At 41.7% G+C, this 22,470-nt stretch overlaps 2 protein-coding genes across 2 annotated transcripts in view; both read left to right on the top strand.

Annotated features, from left to right (window-relative positions):
• The first annotated feature begins 1,360 nt into the window (after positions 1 to 1,360).
• Positions 1,361 to 3,120, top strand: LOC129456234 (perforin-1-like). The gene is made up of 4 exons (XM_055221652.1): positions 1,361 to 1,506; positions 2,444 to 2,489; positions 2,560 to 2,696; positions 2,787 to 3,120. Exons 1-4 carry the CDS (start codon positions 1,361 to 1,363, stop codon positions 3,022 to 3,024), a joined length of 567 nt encoding a protein of 188 aa, XP_055077627.1. The 3' UTR covers positions 3,025 to 3,120.
• Positions 3,121 to 19,714: 16,594 nt separating this feature from the next.
• Positions 19,715 to 22,470, top strand: part of LOC117369883 (perforin-1-like) — a 46,825-nt gene continuing 44,069 nt past the window's right edge. Inside the window, exons 1-2 of the mRNA XM_055224809.1 lie at positions 19,715 to 19,741; positions 19,843 to 20,100. Coding sequence (XP_055080784.1) covers positions 19,846 to 20,100 — 255 coding nt within the window. The 5' untranslated portion in view covers positions 19,715 to 19,741; positions 19,843 to 19,845. The remainder of the gene's footprint in view (positions 19,742 to 19,842; positions 20,101 to 22,470) is intronic.

Below are 22,470 nucleotides of genomic sequence, written 5' to 3'. Positions count from 1 at the left end.
GTACTTCAAAGTAGGGTTGTCATAGTGCAGGGATCGAGCAGGGATTGATATTAGAAAAGTCACATTCACAGGACAGAAATGAACCTTTCCTAAATAGCTTTAGAATGATATTGAGCTGTACCAGAGCAAGTATAAGACGACACAGAAGTATAGGCTGTAGTATAGATGACTGAGGGTTTACACAGATATAAGGCCACATTGTAATATAAAAGAAAGTACTATTATTGAATTTTGCAAATGACATTCTATTGTCTAAAGAAATTGTGCTTTTATTGTCATTGTTGTATTGGAATAGGTATTGAGCACTGAGTCTATTCCTTTCCTTAGTATCGAAATATTGTCAAAATTTGACATTTAAGTATTGTGACACTTCAATTTAAACTGAGTATGAAATGAAACAGTTCTTGATGTATTTATATGTGTATTGTTGTTTTTCTTGTTTTCTTGTCATTTTCACCTTTTGTCTTATATTTAATCCTTGTAAATGTGTTTTGTTTAGTGGAGTCCATTGAGTTGCTATTGCAGATCACAGTAGAAGAATCACATCCTAATTTAACTGAAGGTTTGGAGGAGGACACAACTCTCTGGGTAAATCCAAGAAAGGTTATAGGGCATATGGAAAAGAACATTTGTAATGTTCCACTGTTTTCTGTCAGTTGGAGCCATATCTCCACAGGGACTCACTACTCACTACTTGGGTAAAGAGCAATTTTAAGTGTGTGGATGTATAATCTGATTTATGATTAGAGATTGGCCAATATATTGGTTTGCATTTTTTAGCATATCAGCTATCGACCTACAATCTCCAGTGCAGGTTGATATTTTATTTTGGCTGACCTGCTGCCTAAAGAATAAAGCTTTATTTGAACACATGAGTGTAAAGAGGTAACGTTACAAAACATAACTACACTGCCCAAAATCAGCCCTCCATATCGTCCTAAAAACATTGGCAGATTTTATCAGCCATTGATTTTTCTGGATTCTAAACAATCGACATCAACCTCAGCCATGAGAAAAAAAAAACATATCGGTCAATCAGTATTTAATTTGAAGTTGGTGGAATAAGAAAGGCAAAACATTAAATAATGCACAAAATCTATGTATTTTTGTAGCTATTCTAGACCACAATAATGAAAAAAAACTAAATCCTATCTGAAGAAGCAATGTTCAGATAATGTTATATTGTCAGTTTTTGTGACTTAAGAGTACTGTTACTCCGTCAAATATTACTGAAGTAGAAGTAAAAATATGGTGTCTCAATGTTCGTCCCAAAAGTGCTAAAAAGTGACTAATTTATGGTGACAGGCCTATGTAGAGCTCTGTATATTTGGAGGACCATGTATGAACACCATGCTGATCTATGTGCTGTGACAGTGGTGCAGCCGTGCAGTGCCTGCTGGAGTTCAACACCAGGGGAGCTCTACAGTGGCTGCCCCAAACAGGAGCCTCCTCTCTGCTGGACAGAACCGGGCTGAGGCAGGCTGTGAGGGATGGCCGAAGCTTCAGGTCCGCTAGAATTAACATCACACTTGGAGGTCAGTGTTTTATAAAAGGGCCTGAACCTGATTCTGCACCATGAGTCAGTAACATGTTTTAGTTTGCACCATTAGCCCTGCTAATGGCTCAAACTGCAGTTTCTGCCTCTGTGGTATTGAACCATGACAAAGAAACAACTGTCTGGGATAGTGTCATATGGTTGTTTCCGAAAAGTGTTTGTTAATGCACAACAAAGTGCTTTGTTAACTGTATAGTATTTTGAATAATTTAGCATATTTGACATTTACCCCCTGAGGGTACGCGAGGACTTGTCAGGGAGTACTTGGAATGATTTCAGACTTAAAAGAAAGTTGGAACTGAAGTATTTGAATGTTAAATGTTCCTCGTTTTGTGTGTGTGAGAGATATAATTTATTTTTTTATTTTTTTGTATTTACTTAATGCAAGACGGACAAGCATAGTGACCATACATATACAGTAGTGACCAGTGATGATAAGGCATATCATACAACTTACTTTACTTTTTTTACTTTATTATGAGCAAATGCAGAGGGCCCCACATCCACAAGGGGGCCCCATCCATCTTCTTCTGCTTCATCCGGGCCGAGTCGCAGGAGCAGCAGTTTAAGTAGGGACTCCCAGACTTCCCTCACCTTGGACACTTGGATGTGGAAAATGTTCTCATTTATAGCTACTACTCCCTACAGTAGATTCCCGAGCTTTTACTTACTGTCATTCCTCTGTCTGTGGAGTCTTCTGTCAGGTAAAACTAGTGTAATCCAAATGTAACCTTAACCAAGCACTAACCCGAACCATGAGAGAGGTAACCCATCTGTAACCCTAACCCCGAGGGGTAACCCACTAGTAACCCTGGGAGGAGTACCCAGAGGCTAAGCCAAGGGGTAACTCTGTAACTGTGTTCATTTAACTTTTCGATCTGTGTGCAGTAAAGTGGTCAGTGCCATGACTTACCAAGACAGCAGTGACTGGAAGGTAAGATGTGAGACTCAGCATCGTATAGAGTGAAAATGGTCTTTGACATGACCGCTCTCCTCTGTGACAGGTGGGGCTGAATTTGGAAGACTATGGAGGCTTGGAGGTGGGAGGGACACGCTCTGATGCATACAACTTTTCATCAACAAGAGCTAAAGAAGACAATTTTACTTTTAGTATCCACCGCTCCTCTTGTAGGCACTACAGGTAGGATACCCCCTCTAGGCCCCACCTACATCTAAGTCAATGTAATGTGCCCAAAAAGCATGAAAACCCTCCTTGTATGTGTGTGTGCAGATACCGGGTGTCCAGTACTCCTCCTCTGAGCTCAGAGTTTCGAAAGGACGTGTCCCTGCTGCCCTCCTCATACAACTCCTTCACCAAGGCCCAGTACAGACGCCTTATCAGCACCTATGGCACACACTACATCCGACAGGTCACTACATTTATCCTGCCCAGAGGCGTGATTGTGAACTGCTCTCTACTGAAACATTTAAGCACAATGTGGCACTTATTCTCTCATATTTCCTGTTAATAGTTGTAGGGTTGTTAGGGGTATAATTGAAATCTTCAAGTCAAAGTGAAAGACTCACAAAGGCAACGCAACTTCTGCTTTAACTTCCAATTTCTTATGTCAAACATTTTCAATCCATTATAATCAATTATCTAAGTTAATGATTTATTTAATAATGAATTAAACAATTCCCTGAAGGTTCGCAAATTCATTCATCACTATTCACCAAAGCAAATTGTGTTTTATGAATATTGTTGTGGATTTTCTAATAGTAGCCATAACAATATTTTTCAAGTTTAAGTTAAACAGACAGCATTCATATATGAAATACGCAAATAAATGTGGCTCTAGACTGGGGTCTAAAGATTAAAGATCAGATAAACTGTTGAGAATTGTCTAAAGTTATGTGTTGAGTTTAAATTAATCAACTGAGTCAATGTATGATGTGTGAGCATACAACAGGGAGCTTTCGGTCAGATCAGCTATAGTCATTTGGATTAAAAACACGTCAAACGACAGGCACACAGATTGGAGAGAACTGGGAGTTTTAACTCCTCAGGTGTTGTCTTTGTTCTTTGTCCTCAGTCTGAGTCAGTTGGTCAAATAATTATCAGGTTTAATCCTAGAAAAACGAAAACACTTTTCCCTGTGGAAATATTTTTGCAAATGGTTGTTTTGACCTTTGTGAATCTGAATGAAAACATCTCATATCAATTTCTTGAACAATTGTAAATAGTGGCTTTATTAGGATGCCTATGACAATGTGACCAGTGCTGTTATCCTTCAGACACACTATGCAACTTTTACAGAGCCACCAGCGTGCAACATTACAGGTAAAGTATGATCTCCATGGAGACACAGTATGACTTTTAACCTGTGCTCATAGAAACAACCAGATAACACCACCCCGACAAGTTACGGGTCAGATCAGTGGAGAGGCGACCTCACTCACAGGAAGAATACATGTTTTTCCAAGTTAAATCTAAGGGACACAACACCTGCAATTGAATAAATTCAAGATATAAACATTTAATGCCATACTAAAGAACATTCCAGGCAAATCAGTGAAATCAGACTGGAGCAATAGTGCAACTTTTCAAAAATTAGTTGAAATTTATGAATAAGTGGATTTTTTATACAGGACCAAACCAGAGTCTCACCAGGACTAAACCAGGACTAAACCAGGACCAAACCAGTACTTAACCAGGACCAAAACAGGACCAAACCAGGACTAAACCAGGACCAAACCAGGACCAAACCACGATCAAACCAGGACTAAAAGAGGACTAAACCAGTACTAAACCAGTACTTAACCAGGACCAAAACAGGACCAAACCAGGACTAAACCAGGCCCAACCAGGACTGAACCAGGATCAAGCCAGGACCGAAACAGTACTAGACCAGGACCAAACCAGGACTAAAGCAGGACTAAACCAGGACCGAACCAGGACCAAACCAGCACTAAACCAGCACTAAACCAGGACTAAACCAGAACCAAACCAGAACCAAACCAGAACCAAACCAGGACTAAAACAGGACTAAAACAGGACTAAAACAGGACTAAAACAGGACTAAAACAGTACTAAACCGGGACCAAACCGGGACCAAACCGGGACTAAACCGGGACTAAACCAGGACTAAACCAGGACTAAACCAGTACCAAACCTGGACAGGTGTGGCCAGTGTAATCAGGCCAAACCTGTCACAGTTTAATTATATTGTTTTAGCATTAAACTGTTACAGGTGACAGTTTAACGACAATAATTTAACCCGTTAATAAGGCTGCACCAACTGAAATGACAAATTGTTTTGTTCATTACACTAGTCAGACTACAATATTGTACATGTCTTGTTATTGTTGGCGTGTAAAGCATTAGCTCTGTATGTTTTTCCATTGAGCAACATGTGTGTCCTTAAACTGTTTCAAACTAATGTCACTCACACTCTTCTTCTTTTTTTTTTTTTTTTTACAACTTTTCTTATAAACAGATAAAATATTAACACACTTTTTTTCACTACAACATAAATTTTATCCTCTTTAGATTAGGGTTACCAAAAGAATTAAATCAGGTACTAATCGATACTAAAACTAGTTTAGAAACAAGATACTCATTTGAGCAAGTATCAATACTAAAGAAGTCACATTGACAGGACATAAGTAAACCTTTTCTGAACAGCTTTCAGAATGATCTTGAGCTGAATCAGAACAAGTATAAGACCAGACAGACTAGTACACACCCAGGGACACTATGGAACCTACCTGGACGACTGAGGGATTACACAGATATAAGGCCACATGGTAAAAGAAAGTACTATTCTACTGTCACATTCTATTCGTGGTATCAGAATTGGTATTGAGTATCCAGTCTATTCATTAGTATGAAAATCGAGTTTGAAATTTTAGTGTCATGATGATTACTACAATCATCAATGGAAAAAGACATTGTGTGTTGTGACTCGGTCATTGATTTGAAAAGCTAATCACACAGTAAACAGTAAGGACAATGAACACTTCCCAAAATGCAGTATCTGAATATTGGCTACAGACTAGTTAAAGACACCCTGTGCAACTTTTACAGAGCCACCAGCGTGCAACATTACATGTAAAGTATGATCTCCATGGAGACACAGTATGACATTCAACCTGTGTTCATGAAAACAACCAGATAACAGGTCAGATCTGTGGAGAGGCGAGCTCACTCACAGGAAGAATACATGTTTTTCAAAGTTAAATCTAAGGGACACAACACCTGCAATTGAATAAATTCAAGATATAAACATTTAATGCCATACTAAAGAACATTCCAGGCAAATCAGTGAGATCAGACTGGAGCAATAGTGCAACTTTTTTTTTTTTTTTTTGACATTTATGAATGCGTGTATTTTTTGTACAGGACCAAACCAGGACAGGTGTAGCCAGTGTAATCAGTCCACACCTGACATTATTTTGTCATTAAACTGTTATAGGTGACAGTTTAATGACAAAATAATGTGTTCAGACACGCATGTAGTCACTTCAGGAACATGCTATAACTTTAAAATACAAAGCACACATTCACCGTGCCACATGGGCGTAAACAGCAGACCAGGCGTTAGCTCTTACCTGAAAACCCACCCTCACACTAAGGCAAGGCAAGTTTATTTGTATAGCACAATTTGTACACGAGGTAATTCAAAGTGTTTACAGAATAAGAAAGACATTAAAATCACACAAATCAAAACATAAATAATCACAAATAATCATCATTAAATTAACATTAAAACAGAAGAGTGCAGAATAAAAACCTTTCAGTCATATGCACAGCTAAACAGAACCGTTTTGAGCCTGGATTTAAACATTGTCAAAGTAGAGGCCTGTCTCACATCTTCAGGAAGACTGTTCCAGGTTTTAGCTGCATAAAGCTGAAACACTGATTTCCATGTTTAGTCATGAGTCTGGGCACCAGCGGGAGGCCGGTCCCTGAAGTCCTCAGAGTGTGAGATGGTTCATATGGCACTAACATGTCGGAGATGTACTTTGGTGCTGGTCCATGGAGAGACTTGTCACAAGCAGAGCTGCTTTAAAGTATATTCTTTGAGCCACAGGAGCCAGTGCAGAGACCTGAGCACAGGACGCATTCGTGAAGTACAGCATTCTGGATGTACTGCAGCTGTGTTAAGGCTCATTTGAAGATGCCAATGAGCAGGCTGTTACAGTAGTCTAACCTACTGGAGACAAATGCATGGATAAGTCTCTCTAAGTCTGGCTTTGACAGTATACCTTTGATTTTTGCTATGTTTTTAGGTGGTAAAAAGCTGCAGATGTTATTGATTTGATGTGGCTGTTACAGTTCAAGTCTGAGTCCATTATTACCCCTAGATTTCTAGCCTGATTTGAAGGTTTTAGAGAGAGAGACTGGAGGTGACTGCTGATACTTTCTCTATGTTTCTGTGGGCCAAGCACTATGACTTCAGTCTTGTCTGAGTTTAGCAGAAGAAAGTTGTTTTGCATCCACACACTGATCTGTTGATGCAGTGACAGAGTGAATCCACTGGTCCATATTGACCTGCTGCCAGTGAGACATAAATCTGAGTGTCATCTACAGAGTTGTGGTAAGACACATTATTGCTGCGTATTAACTGGCCTAACAGCAGCATGTAGAGATTGAACAGCAGGGGTCCCAGGATTGAACCCTGGGGCACCCCACAGGTCAGGGACATTTTATCTGATATATGTTGTGGAATTTCTAATAGTCAAAAAGTCTTAAAGATATAAAAATAAACAGAGAAGTTGTCTTGAATCAAAGGTCTGGTTTATTGAATCAATTGTGCACAATTGTCAAAGAGCTGTGTCCCTAACGGTGTCGTCTCGCCCTCAGCTGCCAAATGTAAATAATACAGAGTATTTATACCACCAAAACAATCTTGCCAGTTTGGTCTAATCGAAGTGGCTTTGACGCCAGACACAAAAGGACATAAAAAAATTTAATTTGATCACCATTAACAATTAAAGTGTACTCGGGAAATTTATCATGATTCTATGATAGTTGTGCATACATGCCAATTGTCCCCTGTGCTCCAAATGAGGTGTTCTCAGGTGTGTGTGCTGTCTGGTGCATGTTACCATCTCGTGGTGGGTGTGGTAAGGCCATTTCTCCGGTGCAGTCAAGTCCATCCCCTGCCTCTGCGCTGTCTAGTCAGTCTGAAGATCGGCATCGGTCATCCCGTGGTGCCCTGTCGAAGCGGCCATGCTCATCGCGGCGGTCAGCAGGCCCCTCTGACTGTGGCCCCTCCGGGCAGTCACGAGCAAAATGTCCACTCTGGCCACAGATATAACAGACATCTTGACCGTACCAGGTTTGACGTCTACGTCCATCTCTGTTGTCAAACCCAGATCTCCCACGGCCTCGCCCACGGCGGGGAAAGAATTGACGTTGTCCCCGGGCCTGTGAGAATAGTGTCATTGTGGCGTTGAAAGCGTCTTTGTCTCTTTTGGCCTCTTTGGCCTGTAGCTTCTCTTGGTAGGTCAGGTAAGCGTGGCGTGCATGCTTACGCAACTCATCCAAGTCTGGTTCCTCAAGTCCACCCACATAAGTTTTGTCCACGGCAGCAGCGACCTCTGGGATCAGGCCTCTACGAATGGCATGGCAGATGTGGATATTAAATGCACGTTTTTGAACAGGGTCGACGTCGGAGAAGCCACTGTTAACAGTAAAAGTCTCAATCAGGCGATGTATGAATTGGTCAGTGTCCTCATCTGGTTTCTGTTTGCACGCTGTCACAGCAAGCATGTTGATTTTGGCAGGAAAAGCAGTTTCAATGGTCTTGCACAAGCCCTCCATGGCCTGGATGTACTCGTAATTGTCCTTGAAGCGCGTTTCGGAGGCATGCATGTCTGAGTCTGGGAAATGGTCTCTGACTTTCGCTATATCGCTTGCTTTCATCAAATTCGACAGTATCTTTCTGCATTCTCGTCCCGATGGACGGAACTCCTCATAAAAGGCACGAAACTCAGTTGCAAATCTGGTTCCATTCATTACAGGGTCGGGCAGGGTACGTGCGTTATTTTCCACCTCGTCCGTGCCCCAAGGTCGATACACAAACACAGGACCATCCGGACCGACAGCCTCCACCATAGGAAATGAGCTGGATGTGCCGGCTGTTTTTGCGGTGCTGCGCAAAGCCACTGGTGTCGTCCTGGTCAGTCTGGGTTTAACTTTAGGTGGTGGTAGTGCGTCTTCCTCGTCATCTTCTGATTTAGGCTGCTGGGCTTAGCTGACAGGCGGGCAGAGGTCGAGGTCAGGGTCGATGTGCACAGCAGAAAGGGTGCTCAGATCTGGATAGAGACGAGAATCAACAGCAGCAACTCGTTCTTTAACATTGTGTACTTGTGTGAGTGTGCTGGATCCAGTGTTGTTTGCAGGTGTATATGTTTGAGTAAAAGGATTTCTGGGTGAATAAATTGACGGACCATCCGGCCCCGTCCTACTATCACACATATTCTTGTTTTCCCACTTGGGACCTTCCCATTTACTCCCTTTCTCACATTCATTCTTTATCTCAGTGTTGGCATGTGCTGCCTGTTTGCAAATTTTCTTACGATCACGCCTTTCTGCCTCATTCATCCACACACTCAGACATTTCTCCTGATCATTTATCATTCGTAATTTTGCAGTAGGAACCCTCTTAGCCTGCATTAGTTTCTCTCTTTCCTTTTCAAGACTTGCTTTAAGTTTGTTCAGTTGGTTCAAGCTAAAAGACCCACTCTCAGGAAACCCATGTTCTTTTGACCAAATATGCAAATAATCAAGACAACCTTGACCATACTTGCTGCGCATGGCTGCAGTGACTGCAGACTCTGGGGTCCGCTGAGCCTCGCTCCTGGATTGGTTCTTTCCCATTTTCTCTAAAATGGTCAGCGCGCTGAATACCAACCTCTACGCGTCCGTAGGGTGAATTTTTTACTAGACGTTATTTTCGTCTCCTCTCCGTATTCATAAATACCCACATTACTGCGACAATTTCAGCCCAGAACACACAATTTAGGAATACGGTAGGCTTTGCTCAACCCTCCTATTGACAAGTCCTCATTCATGCGAGGCGCATCAAGGACTAAATTTATTAGAATAAATGTCGTCCGACGTCTTCTACCTTCAGAATGACAGAATTGAACCAATACGGTGAGCCTTCAATCCCAGCCAGAGCGCTCACAATAACAGCTAGATACCAGAGTGGAGGTCACACCAGGGCACAGCAAGTAATGGCAAGGTTTTTCAATTTAAAGTGTTAGTATTAGTGTTTCAGTATCCTAGTTTCCCCCTTTTTTTTTTTTTTTTTTTTTTCCTTTTCCCCCAAGCGAGACAGCCCCCTTGAAACAAGACAACTCACCACAACTTCTAGTAGCTCAGATTCGAGGCCTTAGCGCCGGCGTTTTCCAGCGAGAGTGATGCAGCCCCCTCACTCAAAGACAAAGATGAGGCAGGAAGGGGATGCCCTCCCCGGGTGGCCAGCCGCTGGATCACTGTCGTCGAAAAAGAACCGGACGAAAGGGCATGCCGACAACGCCAATTTGTTGTAGAATTTCTAATAGTCAAAAAGTCTTAAAGATATAAAAATAAACAGAGAAGTTGTCTTGAATCAAAGGTCTGGTTTATTGAATCAATTGTGCACAATTGTCAAAGAGCTGTGTCCCTAACGGTGTCGTCTCGCCCTCAGCTGACAAATGTAAATAATACAGAGTATTTATACCACCAAAACAATCTTGCCAGTTTGGTCTAATCGAAGTGGCTTTGACGCCAGACACAAAAGGACATAACAACATAACAGATAGTATTATGAAGGTTAGGTCAAAATGATCCATAATAATACAAATAAAGATTTATGCTAAAGAATGCCATAACATATACATTTTCCAATTTCAACAAAGTACTCCCTGTTTTCTAAATAGGACTTGAACCAGTTTAGTGCCGTACCAGAGATGCTCACCCAGTCCTCTAGTCTCTGTAAGAGGATCTCATGATCCACAGGGTCAAAGATCAGATCTAACAGGGTCAAGACTGAGACTTTGCCTGCATCAGTGTTCAGGCAGATGTCATTTATCACCTTGATAAGAGCAGTCTCAGTGCTGTGGTGGGGTCTAAAACCTGATTGGAAGACATCAAAGGAGTTGTTAATTTCGAGGAAGTTAATAAGCTATTGGTAAACAACTTTTTCAAGGACTTTGCCTAAAAACGGCAGATTTGAGATCGGTCAATAATTGTTCAATATTGTGGCATCAAGACTGCTCTTCTTTAGGAGAAGCTTGATAACTGCAGTTTTCAAAGCTCTTGGGAATGTTCCAGATTGAAGTGACATATTAACTATGTGAGTGAGCGGTGATAGCAAACTGTTGAGCACAGACTTTAAAATTTAGTAGGTAAGACATCAAGGCAGCATGTAGATGAATGGCATTTTTAATGCCCTGAACCTCGTCATTAAAGAACACTGCAAACTCATTGCACTTAGATGTGGAAATTAGTTCTAACGGCAGTGGAGCTGGGAGGTTTGTTAATCTGTTTACCATTGCAAACAGGTTGTTACTGCAACTTCCAATAATGTCAGAAAAATACCTTTGCGTTGTTCTACATAAACTGTGGTTGTACATGGACATCATTTCTCTGTAATTCTCACAATGAACCTGGAGCTTTCATTTGCGCCATTCCCGCTCGGCCCTCCAGCACTCCCTTTACTGTGCCCTGACAGAGTCATCATTCCTCCTTGGTGCTTTCTGCTTATCTTTAACAATTTTAACCTTCATCGGGCCCATGGTGTCCAGAACATTCAAAACACTCGAAGTTATAGAGTTCAACAAATCATCAACATTAGAACATGAGGCATTTTCAAAGTATATCATTTCCATGAACAGTGCACCTGTTTTATCATTTATATGTCTCCTTCAAACAACTGCAGGACCAGCCGCTGGTTTGGGAATAACAGACAGGTCAAAGAAGGCACAGAAATGATCAGACAGGGCAACATCCACCACATTGACATTTGAAATATTTACTCCTTTTGTAATGAGCAGGTCCAGAGTGTGTCCTCTGTTGCGTTTCTGTCAAACACATTATCCACATGTACATTAAAATCACCTGTAATGACTAAACCATCAAAGTCAGTGCATACGACTGAAAGTATCTCAGTAAAATCATCAATAAAACTCAGACAGGGTTGGGGAGGTTTGTATATAACTAAGTACAGTATGGAGGGGGATTGTTTTAGCTTCATTTTAAAGGAAACGTACTCAAAAGATGAAAACACCCCAAATGACAACCTGTGAGTAACTAAATTATCTCTAAAAAATGCACACACACCTCCACCCTTTTTGTTTACTCGTGTTTCAGATTCAAATTTGAAGTTGGGTGGAGTTGATTCCACTAGAATTGCATTACCTGTGTTTTTGTCATGTCGTGAGCCATGTTTCGGTTAAAAACATAAAGTCAAGACTTAAAGAAGAAATAAAATCATTAATTAAAAAGTACTTGTTACATAAAGATCTGACATTGAGCACAGCAAGTTTCAGATTAGTTTTAGTAGGACTGGATGTTATCGTCTTACAGGGAACCTGAACTAAATGTCTCTGATTGGACAGTCTAACTGTCCTTCTGTTAATCAGTCTATGTGGTGTAACTGTAGATATAGCTCCATCACAGGGCCTCAGCATGATATTATTTTTTATCATGACTGTATGTCCTGGGACAGCAGAGGCCCTGCGTGTCCTAGCTCTTGTTGATAACAGCTCTGGGGCAGGGCAGAGCGAGCAGGGGGGAGTTTGGGTGAGGGACCAGGTGAGAGCCAAAGAGGAGCAGGGGGGAATTTGGGTAAGGGACCAGGTGAGGGCCAAGGAGGCGGAGCAGGGGGGAGATTGGGTGAAAGACAAGGGGGGATAGGTGGGTACGGGGAAGAGTTCAGCATAGTTGATGACAGAACTCTCGATCGCACTATATTAGGTGTGAGGGGAGCGATCTTAATTCCAGATCTGATGAGACTTTCTAGATGGTCGGGAAGGGCCATAGGTGAAGGTGGGGAGGAAAAGGAGAGTGATGAGTCCCTAGAGGGAGTGGATGTAGCAAAGGGGACCTAGGGCTGGTCTGTGGACAGGGGAGGTGATGTGGGTGCTGCTGCAACTGAAACCTCTGCTGGGGCTGTCACAGACAGGTTCAAGGCCTATGACGTGGGCTCTGGGGGAAGTGATGCTGGAGATGCATCCTTCACTTTTGAAGGTGGTGGTGATGCTGATTTGTTCTCTTGGGGAGGTGGTGGTGCTGCTGAATTCTTCACTGGGGGAGGTGGTTGTGCTGCTGGTGGTGAGTCCTTCACTGGGGGAGGTGGTGGTTGTATTTGTGGTGCTGCTGGTGGTGCTGACACATTGGCTCAGTCTCTGGTTGGTGCAGCAAGGATGCTTCTCTCATTCCTTTTTTCTCTCACTGGCCCAGGACCCTGTCCAGGCCGGTTTCTCAGAGCGTGAAGGAGGTTATCCGTCAACACTCTCACTCCACCTCTGCTCAGGTGCGGGCCATTTCCCTTGAACAGGTCCTCTCGTTTCCAGGATAGATCAAAGTTCTCAATGTAGTGCAGTCCTCTGACCGCACATTCGTTGAACAGCCATGTGTTCAGCTGAAGCAGCCGGGTAAATTTGTTCATCTTCCTTCTCTCTATGCTAGGAAGAGGTCCACTGATGAAAGTCTTAACCTCCACTTTATCAAGCTCCTCAAATAATTCAGTGAAATCCTGTTTCGAGATTTCAGTCTGATTCATTCCAGTGTGCACCCATGTGCACAATCAGCTGATTAGCTCCTTGGTATGTTGACAAAACTTTTGGGAGGAGTTTTGTAATCTCAGGGACAGTGTGACTGGGGTAAGAGCAAGTTTGGATTCCTCTGTGAGTCACATCTCTGATAGCCCCGTCTCCTAGCAGCAGCGTGTCTCTGACCTTGATGTTTGTCACAGACCGCCTGTCTGCCGCCGCTCTTTTGCCAACTTCATTGCTCTTGTTTTGCGACAAAAATCCATTTTCCATTTGTATATTAACATCAACATCAGTCTGTGACAGTGGTAAAAATCTGTTTGTAAGTTGTATTTTGGGTGATGTAACTATATTAGCATTGCGCCTTATCACTTGTCGCGTTTGCTTGAAATTCTTGTCTTTACAAAGTTTTGGAAAAGACACCTTATCACTCAGGTTTAAGTTGAAAGTAGCAGTTTTTTCACTCTCTTCTCTGAAAGTAACTGTAGGCTGCTTACCACTGGAGGTCACAGGGAGCATTCGGTGAAGTCCTTTTTCAGATTCTAAAACAAATATCCGTGCTTGTAGCTCAATAAGTTGTTGTTGATAGTTCCGACAGCGTTCGCAGAAAGAATTCCTTTTGTTTCTTCGGACATGTTGCTGGCTCGTAAAAATTTTGTTAAAAATGTAAAAATGGTTTAAAAGTCTTGGTTTACTTAAGAGAAAATCATAACTAAACAAATCTCCCAGCAATGGAAGAAGTAAAATGATTAAAAAAGCAAAGTAAGGAGGAAGCAGCAGGAGCAAGCAAGGTTTGCGTCTGCACTCTCACACTAACACACCTTCACCTCTAAGGGCTTTTAAGGGCCCTGGAGCATGTGTTTATTGGCCCTTGCCACTCACGAAGTGATGGCGAGGGGCATTGTTTTAGCTCGGTTTCTTCTTCTTATTATTATTATTTGTTTTCCGCCCAAACGATTGCTTTTTTCACCCCCTGAACATGCACGAAAAGTCCCACATATAGGTATAGGAACAACCAGCGAAAAATTTCATAAAATTGCCATCGTGACACTGGCTCGACAGCGCCACCTAGAAAAATCAAATTTTCAAATGAATTGGGAGCCGACACGCATTTTTCGCCCTAGCTCGACGAAATTCACACCAGTGATAGAGCTCATGGAGACAAGCAAAAAAGCCAATCATAGTGCTGCCCTAGGGCAGACAGGAAGTCGGCCATATTGAATCAAAAAATTGCCACTTTTTTCGCTGCATTTTTTCAAAATGTATCTAGTCTCAGGTTTTTGGTCCAAATGAGCTTAGATTTCACATGCCACATCTAGACACATGGGTTTTCATAAAACATCCACGTTTTCTCCAAATTCGTACGCCGCTGCCGAAATACGCCTTTGTTTCCTATTTTTTTTATATCTTCTCACGACCATGGGCATTGCCCTACAGAGCTCACATTCACATCACATATGCGTGATTGTGGCATGAATGGAATGCAATATTAATTTTAATCAAAATGAACACTATAGCGCCCCCTACCATAGGGGTGAAACGCCAACATTACCAGATTCCTACGAAATTCAGGGAATCAATTGGGTGCATGACATAGACCAAAAAATAATATTATGGGCATAGGTCATTTTTCACGCTTGGCCACCAGGGGCGCAAAGACTCCAACAAAAAACATTAAAAAATTTCTTACACACACATACATTGGTCTAGACAGCTGAAATTCCCATCACACATGTGATATGAGGGCATTAATAGAATGCCTCTAATAATTGTTATCAAAATGAACACTATAGCGCCCCCTACCCATAAGGTGAAACGCCAACATTATCAAATTCCTATGAAATTTGGGGAATCAATTGGTGGCATAAGAAGAACCAAAAAATTACATTATGGCCATGGGCTATTTTCCATGGTTGCCCACCAGGGACGCAATGAATTGAAAAGAAATTCCCACGGCACTTTGGCTTGCATGTCTATGAAACGTATCTAGTCCTAGGTTTTTCATCTGAATGAGCTCAAACTCCACATGCCACATCTATAGAGGTTGTTCATCAATAATCATCCACGTTTTGGAAATATTCATTATGGTTTTGTTTAGTTCGCCATCAAAAAATTACTTCATTATTGGATTGAAATTCCCATAATTCACATACGTGAAAGTGGTGTCCTAGGTTTTTCATCCAAATTATCTCAAACTCCACATATAGCATGTACATATGTTTATTGTCAATAATCATCCACGTTTTGGGGATATTCTTTGTGGTGTATGTGCAGCACGCCATCAAAATATGACTTCATTTCCTGTTTATTTGATTCCTGCTCACAGACACATGGATCAGCCTAAAGAGCTCAAATTCTAATCATTGATGCAGAATAAAACTCTGAATAGAGAACTATAATGAGCACATAGCCAATGACCTCTATAGCGCCCCCTACAGTACAGCTAAATGACACAACTTTGTCCGACTGGCATGAAATTTGGGAAGAAAATTGTAGACCTCAAAAGGGGCAAAATAGTCTATTACACCATACCTGAATTATACATAAGGTTGCCGGTTCAATGCCGTAGACTGCCATTATAATGTGATGGCCACGCAGCACTATAGAAACAGTGTGAAGGGGAGGGGATAGCGGCCGGGGGAGTGGCTGGGCAGATAGCATCCGGGGGGTGGCCGGGCAGAATACTGCATGGGGGTGGTGGCGTGGAAGGGTGGTTGCGCAGGGGGCGAGGGTCATCATCGCCGTTTGCGGCTTTAATTTGCTTTGTTATTTACTTGTTTATTGTTTGCCCATTCAATGTATGAATCTGCAAATTGATGTAGAGAACAAAAGTGAACCTTTTGACGTCTTTGCGCTGGTTTCATCTGTATGGAAAAAAATTAAGTAAATCGGTTCAGATGTCTAAGGAGACAGGGTGGTAGCAGAGGGCACGAGGACTTGACCTGTAATCACTTCTTAGGATAAGGTCAAAACTTAAGATGTCTTCAAATTTGCATTGTATATAATGTGATAATTGTAAAAAGCTGGACTACAGCAGATGTACCCATGGGCTAATTTCCTGTTGTCTCACATTTTGGTCCACAAACACACACACTATTTACACTGAGAGCACAGGGGCCCTGAAAATGACTGATTAGCCTTTTTTTTCTCCTTATGGGAAAATTTATAATTTATCAACAATCTATGGGCACACAGACACACAAAATGAACAATAAACATTCCAATCACTACAAAATCCCCAAACATATGTCGTCAACCCACCCATCAGTGACAGTTTCCATGGGAACATAAGACAATATCCAATACAGAACAATATCCAATACAGTGTAACTCTCATTTGTACATCCATCAGGACTTTCTATTTTGATAGACCTGCAAACTGCTCCCAGTCCTTATGCTAAAAACACATACTGCACAGCAAAGTGTCGCACATTAAATCATGCACAAGTACAAGTGAGGAAACTGAACTATTGTACTCGTATCAGTTGCAAAATAAAATCTAAGGCGCAAATTGACATAAGGACCATGAAATACTTATATGTATCCAAATGACAGTTTGTCTCTGTTAACAGCACATTCCCAAGTAGGATGTGAGACGTCAGCTGATGCATGATGTGACCTAGAAGTGAGATGAGAAGGACGGGCCTGAAGTCTTTTGGATGTGAGATGACGACAGGGCTCCTGAAGTCTTTCTGATGCTGTGGTAAGACGCTTGTACCAGGGCTCAGCTGGAGGCTGGAGATCATTTTGTATAGCACTGGTCACTCTTATTATTTTAATAAAACCAAAACAAGTGAAACTCCTCTCCAGCCTGTTAACTTTGTTTTGTAGTGTTATATTTTACATCTAGAATCAAGATGTTTAGTTAAATTAAAACTATGCTTTCCTTTACTAGTCAAACAATACTAATAATACAATTCAATAAAAATTTAACTGACTAAATCAAGAAACCAAGAAAAGAAAAGAAAATTTGCCTTTATGTGCATTTTCACTTTCCAAAAGCAAACAAAATCTTTTTAAAATGGAGAGCTTTGTGTTGTTGTAATGAATTAATGATTATTTTGTGATATCAGTATTTTTTGCAATATATGGTGCAGCCCTAGATCCTTTAATAGGAATATATGATATACATTCAATTTTATCACTTTAAACAGTTTTCCAGAGGTATAGCACAATTCGTACACAAAGTAATTCAAAGTGCTTTACAGAATAAGAAAGGCATTAAAATCACAAACAAATCAAACCTACAATTCTTAATTGTAGGTTGCCTTGTTACATCTGGCCTGGGGACAACCGATGAAAACTAGCTCTAGTGAGCTAACTCGGGCACATTTACATTTTTTTGTAATGTTGATTAATGTGCATTGTCCCTTTTTTAAATAAATAAATTTAAAAAAACAAAAAAAATCCAAAACATAAATAATCACAAATGATCATTATAAAATTTACATTAAAAGCGAAGAGTGCAGAATAAAAACCTTTCAGTTGTATGCACAGCTAAACAGAACCATTTTGAGCCTGGTTTTAATCATTGTCGAAGTAGAGGCCTGTCTCACATCTTCAGGAAGACTGTTCCAGGTTTTAGCTGCATAAAACTGAAATGCTGATTCTCCATGTTTAGTCCTGACTCTGGGCACCAGCAGGAGGCCAGTCCCTGAAGTCCTCAGAGTGTGAGATGGTTCATGTGGCACTAACATGTCAGAGATGTACTTTGGTGCTGGTCCATGGAGAGACTTGTCACAAGCAGAGCTGCTTTAAAGTCTATTCTCTGAGCCACAGGAGCCAGTGCAGAGACACATGTGTGAAGTACTTCCTGGTTCTAGTCAGAACCCGAGCAGCAGTGTTCTGGATGTACTGCAGCTGTCTTAGGGCTCGTTTGAAGATGCCAGTGAGCAGGCTGTTACAGTAGTCTAACCTACTGGAGACAAATGCATGGATAAGTCTCTCTAAGTCTGGCTTTGACAGTATACTTTTGATTTTTGCAAAACTTTTTAGATCGTAAAAAGCTCCAGATGTTATTGATTTGATGTGGCTGTTAAAGTTCAAGTCTGAGTCCATTATTACCCCTAGATTTCTGGCCTGATTTGAAGGTTTTAGAGAGAGAGACTGGAGGTGCCTGCTGACACATTCTCTTTGTTTCTGTGGGGCAGAGACTATGACTTCTGTCTTGTCTGAGTTTAGCTGGAGAAAGTTGTTTTGCATCCACACACTGATCTGTTGGATGCAGTGGCAGAGTGAATCCACTGGTCCATATTCACCTGCTGCAGTGAGACATAGATCTGAGTGTCATCTGCATAGCTGTGGTGAGACACATTATTGCTGTGTGTTAAATGGCCTAATGGCAGATATACAGATTGACCAACAAGGGTCAGGGACATTTTATCTGAGACACATTTTCAAGTTTCAACAAAGTACTCTTCTAGACAGGATTTTAACCAGTTTAGTATTGTACCAGAGATGCCCACCCAGTCCTCTAGTCTCTGTAAGAGGATCCCATGATCCACAGTGTCAAAAGCAGCACTCTTACAGCAGGTCCTACAGGATCAAGACTGAGACTTTGCCTGCATCAGTGTTCAGGCGGATGTCATTTGTCACCTTGATAAGAGCAGTCTGAGTGCTGTGGTGGGGTCTAAAACCTGACTGGAAAACAAGGAGTTGTGCATTAGGAGAAAATTAATATGCTGTTGGTAAATAACTTTTCCATGGTTAAAACAGCAGATTTGATGTGGGTTGATAATTGTTCAGTATTGTGACATCAAGACTGCTCACCACAGTTTTCAAAGCTCTTGGGAAGCGCTTGTTCTACATAAACTGTGGTTGTACATGTATATCTTTTCTCTGTAAATCTCATAACGAACATGGCGCCATTCCCGCTCAGCAGTCCCTTTTCTGTGCCCTGGTAGAGTCATCATTCTTCCTTTCTACTCATCTTTAACCATGCTGAGTCTGACCTAATGTTTCAAGGACAGCTGACCTCTTTAGCATTTCTGTCAAACACATTATCCACATATACATCAAAATCACCTGTAAGGACTAAACCATCAAAGTCTGTGCATATGACTGAAAGCATCTCAGTCATATACAAACCTCTCCATCACTGTCTAAGTTTTACTGATGATTTGGAGGGGGATTGTTTAGCTCCATTTGAAAAGATACTCAAAAGATGAAAACACCCCAAATGACAACCTGTGATTAACTAAATGATCTCTAAAAACCATACACCCAACTCCACCCTTTTTGCAGAAGGTAAAAGTTGTTCTGCCAGTCTGTTCACACAGAAACCGGTCTCTCCAGTTTAAAATTGAAAGTGAAATTTTTTGAGAAGTACTTCTCCTTGAATTTTTGATGTTCTGTCCCTTGGTATAAAAACACTCTTACTTCCCTGCTCTCCTGCAGTACCTCTGGCTCCTAACCCTGTGGCTCCTAACCCTCTGGCTCCTAACCCTCTGCCCAGCAGCCTGCTCTACAGGACCACAGGTGAGTGCATGCACCAGGAGGCTGCAAGAGAACACACATTTGTACACATACAAAAAACTTTTCTGTAGACGTATGCGTGTTTGTGTGCATGTGCATCCCAGGCCATGGCGTTTGTCCCCCTGTCTCTCTCCCTCCTCACGGGGCTGCTGTCTCTGGCTCACTGCTGTAACCACATCGGCACAGATGAAGTGTGCAAGAACGCCCCCTTTGTCCCGGGACACAACCTGATGGGTGAGGGCTACGACATCGTCACCCTGAAGAGGAAAGGGGCTTACATGATCGATGTCACCACCTACATGACCCCAAATGGCACCTGTAAACTGATCGAAAACCCTCTCCAGGAAAACCAACTGCAGAAGGTGAGAGAAGCAACCACAACTCATTAAACAAATAGTTTCAGATATGACACCATAACATTCTATAGACCAAATTAAAAAAATAAAAAATTGCTAAAATGGTGAATAACTCACTATAGCAAGGTTGAAGGACTAGTCACTAGTGTACAGTAAATTATGGTTCTTAAAAGTATCACAAATCAGGTACTAATCAATACTAAAACTAGACAGTGATAATATTGACAAGTAATGATACTATAAAAGTCTGTCACAGGATGGAAATGTTTCCTGAACAGCATTAGAATGATCTTGAGCTGGATCAGAATAAGTATAAGACCACATGGACTAGAATATACCCATGGGCCAGTATGGAACTTGCCTGGACGACTGAGGGCACTTTACACAGATATAAGGTCACATGGTAATATAAAAGAACGCACTATGATTTAATGTTGAAGATCACATTCTGTTGTCTAAAGAAAGACTATCGGAATCTGTATTGAGTCAACTCCTTAGTATCGAAACAGAGTTCGAAATTTTAGTATTGTGACAACACTACAATGTACTACAGGTCAATAAGAAAAGTCCCTTTTACTGTTTGTTTAAAATAGGCATTAGAGCTGAAGAACACTAAAGAAATTCTTAGTCAACTGACGACATGCTCCGTGCATCAATAGACTGACATTGGAATGATCAGGATATTGTGCAAATACAAATATATATGTAGAAAAAAACTATTAAACAACGTCTTCATAAAGTGAAAAGGCAGATTACACTGTGCAGTCACTCCCAAAACTCCAGCTAACCCACTACTCCATGCTTCCTCCTTTCGGCTGTAGTCTATATATACTTGTAATCACATAACTAAACATTTCAGTTGACTATGACCATTGGCCGTCTAAAAGGACAACAGCCCTATCATACAATCACACGTTTCTATAAACAACTGACCAAATGCAGAGGACCCCACATCCACAAGTGGGCCCCATCCATCTTCTTCTGTTTTATCCGGGGTCAAGTCGCAGGGTCTGCAGTCTAAGCAGGGACACCCAGACTTCCCTCACCAAGGTCACTTAGATGTTAAAAATGTTCTCCTCATTTACAGCTGCCACTCGCTGCAGTAGATTTAAGAGCTTTTACTCAGTGCCAATCCTCTATCAAGCAGATTGTGGAGTCTTCAGTCAGGTAAGACAAGTGTAATTTTAATGTAACCTTACCCAAGCACTAACCCGAACCAGTAACTCTATTTCTGGGACCTTAACCCTGAGAGAGGTATGCTGCCAGTAACTCTAATCTCGAGAGAGGCAATAATAATAATACATTTTATTTGTTAGGCGCCTTTCAAGGCTCTCAAGGTAACCCACTAGTAAGCCGAACCATGAGAGGGGTAACCCATCTGTAACCCTAACCCAGAGGGGTAACCCCTAGTAACCCAAAACCCAGGAGGAGTACCCAGAGGCTAAGCCAAGGGGTAACTCTGTAACTGTGTTCATTTAACTTTTTGATCTGTGTGCAGTAAAGTGGTCAGTGCCATGACTTACCAAGACAGCAGTGACTGGAAGGTAAGATGTGGAGACTGAGAGTTGTATAGAGTGAAAATGGTCTTTGACATGACCGCTCTCCTCTGTGACAGGTGGGGCTGAATTTGGAAGACTATGGAGGCTTGGAGGTGGGAGGGACACGCTCTGATGCATACAACTTTTCATCAGCAAGAGCTAAAGAAGACAATTTTACTTTTAGTATCCACAGCTCCTCTTGTAGGCACTACAGGTAGGATACCCCCTCTAGGCCCCACCTACATCTAAGTCAATGTAATGTGCCCAAAAAGCATGAAAACCCTCCTTGTATGTGTGTGTGCAGATACCGGGTGTCCAGTACTCCTCCTCTGAGCTCAGAGTTTCGAAAGGACGTGTCCCTGCTGCCCTCCTCATACAACTCCTTCACCAAGGCCCAGTACAGACGCCTTATCAGCACCTATGGCACACACTACATCCGACAGGTCACTACATTTTTCCTGCCCAGAGGCGCGATTGTGAACTGCTCTCTACTGAAACATTTAAGCACAATGTGGCACTTATTCTCTCATATTTCCTGTTAATAGTTGTAGGATTTGTTAGGGGCATACAAGAGGGGGCAGGATGTTTCTAGTTGAAGTGGGCCCGTGCTGTTGTGCTGATGCCTTCAGAAGGTCGGTTCTGAAGGTTAAGCTGCATGGGGTAGGAGCAGGCCAGTGGTCTAGAGATCCACACTCTCTCTTCCACATCAGCTACAGTCATTTGGATTAAAAACATGTCAAAAGACCCGCACAAATTTTGGAAGAGAGAACTGGGAGTTTTTATTCCAATTGCCTACTACTTAGAGCTATTACCATAACAATGTTGAAGAGGTGCTTCT

This window comes from Periophthalmus magnuspinnatus, chromosome 1, assembly GCF_009829125.3.
Source record: "Periophthalmus magnuspinnatus isolate fPerMag1 chromosome 1, fPerMag1.2.pri, whole genome shotgun sequence".
Taxonomy (NCBI): domain Eukaryota; kingdom Metazoa; phylum Chordata; class Actinopteri; order Gobiiformes; family Gobiidae; genus Periophthalmus; species Periophthalmus magnuspinnatus.
This window is presented reverse-complemented; position numbering and strand designations above follow the sequence as displayed.